The sequence below is a fragment of the Mangifera indica genome, chromosome 1, assembly GCF_011075055.1.
Source record: "Mangifera indica cultivar Alphonso chromosome 1, CATAS_Mindica_2.1, whole genome shotgun sequence".
Taxonomy (NCBI): Eukaryota; Viridiplantae; Streptophyta; class Magnoliopsida; order Sapindales; family Anacardiaceae; genus Mangifera; species Mangifera indica.
Window position 1 is genome coordinate 17320313 of NC_058137.1, and position 5048 is coordinate 17325360.

At 34.6% G+C, this 5048-nt stretch overlaps 1 protein-coding gene across 1 annotated transcript; it reads right to left on the bottom strand.

Moving 5' to 3' along the window:
* Positions 1-3320: 3320 nt before the first annotated feature.
* LOC123225090 (histone H3.3) lies at positions 3321-4797 on the bottom strand. Its single transcript, XM_044648953.1, has 5 exons — positions 4650-4797; positions 4215-4286; positions 4055-4131; positions 3879-3969; positions 3321-3776 (listed from the first exon to the last, which is right to left on the bottom strand). Exons 2-5 carry the CDS (start codon positions 4284-4286, stop codon positions 3606-3608), a joined length of 411 nt encoding a protein of 136 aa, XP_044504888.1. The 5' UTR covers positions 4650-4797; the 3' UTR covers positions 3321-3605.
* Positions 4798-5048: the final 251 nt, after the last annotated feature.

The following is a 5048-nucleotide window of genomic DNA, read 5'->3' on the forward strand; positions in this document are numbered from 1 at the left end:
AATATACGGTCATGTGTCACAATCTAGAAATTGTACCTTAGGGTTTCTACACCTTTTTTATTATGATCTCGATGATACACACATAGACAATACACAACAGTAGTCTCTAAGCATCTTATACATATTATTTTTACTATCTTTTTAACCATAATACACATACACAAAATCTCATGGCATCAAATCTAAAAATAAGACCTTTCAAGTCAAAACATATATTCATCATACAATTCAAAAACTAAGCATACTTATAACTTGTTCTATTCATGATCACATCTAAATCACCCTAGATTGTGTATTTAATAGAAAAAGGCATTGTAAAAATCATGATCAAGTAAGGGAAGTCATTCCATTTACTTGGATTTCATCGACAAAGGACATTTTCACAGTAATTATGATTCTGATGATTGGTGACAACTCTTCAAGCAACCACAGACTTCTCTTTCACACTCTCTCACTTTTAAGCAGCTAGAAAGCAAAACAAATATGAGAAAAATAAGGTTGATCACATTTTGTTTTTATCTTCAAGACGCGATATACAGGTGTGTGTGGACCATACATGGTTGTGTCTAATTGCACAAGACAACTTCTTGTTTCACTACGATCACAATCTGATCTACTTATTAACTTCTACTGACTATAAACAATTGTGTTTGTCTTCATACACAAGCGTGTACCCTTGAATTCATTAATCATTTTATTTAAAAACTAAGAAAAACTAGAATGCCTTTAGGATTACCTGTGGTTGCTACACCACACGGGTATGTCAGATCCCCAATCATCTTTAGCACCCTTCTCGATTTTAGCAACCTCATATTTTATCTAATTTCAAAATACCCCTATAATTTTCTTGGATTTCATTTAACTTTTTGATATATTATCAACTATCAAAATACCCTCTATATTTTTCTAACATACACAAACTTGATATTCTTATAATATCTAAATGCCCCGCTAATTTTGGCTTTTTTACCACCCTCATATTTTATCTGGTTTCAAAATAGCCCCTATTTTTTTTTTATATTTCATTTAATCCCTTCGTATATTATCAAAGATTAAAATGCCCCCTATATTTTTTTTAACATTTACGAACTTAATATTCTTATAATATCTAAATGCACCCCTTTCCCCCCGCAATTTTGGCTTATTTCATTTACCTCTCTCATATTTTGTCTAATTTCAAAATATCTCACATATGTGTATGATATTTCATTTAACATTTTCATATATATTAACAAAAATCAAAATGTCTCTATATTTTCCTAACATATACAAACTTGATATTCTTATAATATCGCAAGGCCCCCTCAATTTTGACGTATTTTATTTATTACTTTCATATTTTGTCTAATTTTAAAATCTCTTATATTTATCTAACATTTTTTTACCACCTTATACATCGTTAAATCACGAAATGCCCTTATATTTTCTAACATTTTTTATTTAACACCTTTATACATTATCTAAAATCAAAATGCCCCCAAATTTTCTCAATATTTTTATAACCACCTCATATATTATCAAATATCTAAATGCCCCATATGTCATTACATTGCTAAAATATGCAGATTTGATTTAACGAATAAATTATATCTTAGATTAAGATTTGTATAAATACCTTATTATCACGGATCAATTTTTTTCGATTCAAACAAAGAAGCATGAATTTTCTTCCTCTCGAACAAACCTACAATGCTAGATATTGAGTGAAAAATGAAATTTTGAATGGTGTGAGGAAGGAATGAGAGTGAAAGTTTATATAGAAGTGATAAAGGGTATTATTGGCATTTTAAAAAAAATTGGACATTGTTACTCAAACTTTTGAAAAAGGTGCATTTTTGCTTAGGATGACATGAGGCTTTTTTGCTTAACATTATGTTCGGGAGGGCATTTACTTCGATAACCCTTTTCATAGTTAGAATGAAAATTAATCTCATAAAAGGGACCGTCCATCTAGCTAATTATTAGACCAATTAATTATTTAAATATAATTATTTAAATAATTTTATTTAATTTATTATTAAATATATAAAACACTTATTTTAATAGTATATGTATTGAAAATTAACTAACGAAGTTTTAGTTTCAAATTTTAATAATGAATTTTTAAAAAAAATCTAAAAGAATAGTAAAACTAGTGGATATAAGTCTAGTTATCAATTTAATCAATTTGGATGAGCTTTTAGATTTTTTTTTTTTTGGTAATTAAATATATATATTAACAGAAAATAAAAATGACACTAAAAAAGATTCGATACAAACTAAACTCAACCTATTCAAAAAGAGGTCAACACAAAACTTAAATCTAGATAAGGTATGCAAAAGCCAACTACTTAAATCATCTTCTCTTAAAAGTATGATAGGATTCAAGAGAAGAATCAAGATTAACCTAAACAAACTAATCTTTAAACACAAAAGAGAGAGCACAGGCCTTTCCAACTATCCAAAAATCTGCGAAGGATTTAGCCAAACATAAACACAGGCAACCGTTAGTATCTTTGGATGGTCTTTCGTGGACATACTGTGATGAGAATAACAGTTGACTTCAAGGCCAATAATCAGGATTGTGGAGCTAGAGTTGTTATGCCACTTGCTGGGCCAAGTGTAGTTTCCATCAACGAAGGCTTGCACTGCAGCTTTCCAGTAGACCATGACAGAGGCAGAAACCAGGGTAGTTGAACAGCAGGTTCCAAACATAAAATGCAGGCAGATCACTTGATTGCTGTGGAGATGAAGAAACAGACCGCAGTTGTCGTCAAGGGAATTCTGAAACTTGAGGCAGAAACTGAGTAGCAAGAAATGAGGCAGGGAATTTCCTTGTGGATGCTTTGATCTCTGAAAAATAACTCAGAGAGCAGCTCCGAAAGAACAGTAACAGAACTGGTGGAAGATGGCAGAAAATGCTATGCTATGCAAAAATCCAGGTATAATCCAACAGCTTTGCCATGAAGACCATAGAGCAGTTACCAAACTCTGTTTTGTACCATATCTAACTGGATAACTTGAATGGTTCTGGTTTTCAAACCCTTGAAACAAAACCGGGCTACAAGATCAAAGTGCAGATACAGAAACCTCAATCGAGTTGACAATAAGGCTAACGAGAATCAAATCAACACCCCTCGAGGGGTCAAAATTCATAATCAAGAAGCGTATAACTTTCTCATGGATCAATGGCTAAGCCTTTGCTTCTTGTCTTGATATTAAATCTTTGTGTCGCATACTTTACTTAAAGCGAAAGAAGGCAATACAATTTCCAGAATGACATTTAATTAAATCAACCGCAATGTGGCACAGAAAATTGAATCAATTCCAAAACACGCAGAGAATAAGAAGCTATACTTAGATTAGATTATGCAATAATAGATGTTCAACACCACAAGCGTGGCAACAGGTATATTATCCAGCACAACATAAAAGAACAGTAATAGAACAAATTCAAATTCCCCACATATCCAACAATAGTAACAATCACCCAAAAGGTTCACATCCATAAGCCTAATAACAACTACAACCACAAAGCCTATCTATCTACCCTAGCCGCCTAAGCCATTGTCTTCGAAAGAAGTTAACAAAATAGCACACCACCATACCCATGGCCGCAGCATTGCTTAAGCACGCTCACCACGAATCCTCCTAGCCAGCTGAATATCCTTGGGCATAATGGTAACACGCTTAGCGTGAATAGCGCAGAGGTTAGTGTCCTCAAACAGACCGACAAGGTAGGCCTCAGCCGCCTCCTGCAGGGCCAGGACCGCATGGCTCTGGAATCGCAGATCAGTCTGCCAACAAAACCACAAATGAATACCATGAGTACAACTACACATTCTGAAAGATAAAAAAGCAAAACATAACCAGTAAATGAAAATTAAATGTTGGCAAACCTTGAAATCCTGGGCAATTTCACGGACTAGCCTCTGGAAGGGCAGCTTCCTGATAAGCAACTCAGTGCTCTTCTGGTACTTGCGAATTTCACTGCAGCAATGCACGCAACTCAGACCAAAAGCCTTTTAAGCCATAAATTTTCAGTTATGTACAAACACGTATTCAGCAAACATACCGAAGAGCTACAGTTCCAGGACGGTAGCGATGGGGCTTCTTAACTCCACCAGTGGTTGGAGCAGACTTACGGGCAGCCTAATATGCAACAAAACATAAGCGACACATAGCAAAATTACGGCTTCGAAAACAAACAAACTGTAATGACAGCCAATACTAACCTTGGTAGCGAGTTGCTTCCTTGGAGCCTTTCCTCCAGTTGATTTACGAGCAGTTTGTTTAGTACGCGCCATCTATTAAAATAACCAAAATCGTGTAAAGGTGAGATTTTGCAGATCAAAAGTCGGAAATTTAACAACACAAGAACTTAAAGACATTGAGTTTTCTGTATCAAAGAACAATGCAAGAGTTAAAATCGTTCCGTGTAAAATACCCAAAACTGTATTCAAATTTCACGCTATTTTACAAACTGCTTGGCAAATAAGAGATTGCATTCGAATTCAAGAGGAAAAAAAAAGCCCTATTTTCATGAGAAAACACGAAATTCCCAAACCCTAAGTCAAAAACCTCAGAGCAGACATCGACAAATCGATACCAACTAGCTTCGACACATGAAAAAACCTAATTCTCGAATCTTCAAATACAAAACCACATACCTTGAATCTTCAGATCTTCAAAACCTTATCTCTCTAGCCGTTGCTCCGGATCTCTAAAGGCAAAATGATGAAGGGTAAAGGGTACATATAAGGAGAAGGTAGTTGACAAAAAAAAGATTGGACGGTCAGGATAAGGGATCCGTGTGCTTTCTCTGTGCAATATCCGACGGCGTGAAAAGGCGTAAGTTGTGTTTTCTCGACGTGATTGGACGCTTGTGATGTGAGTTTAGACTGTTGACATGGATCATCAAGACTAAATATGAGAATTCTATTGGTTTGAGTTTTGGCGCTTAAGTTGTTAAGGATATCAGTAAGACTGACGGAGTTATGAGCAAGGTTAGTTTCCGTTTCTTTTGGTCCCTTGGATACAAGGAAATTGTAAGATCAGAATAAAAATAG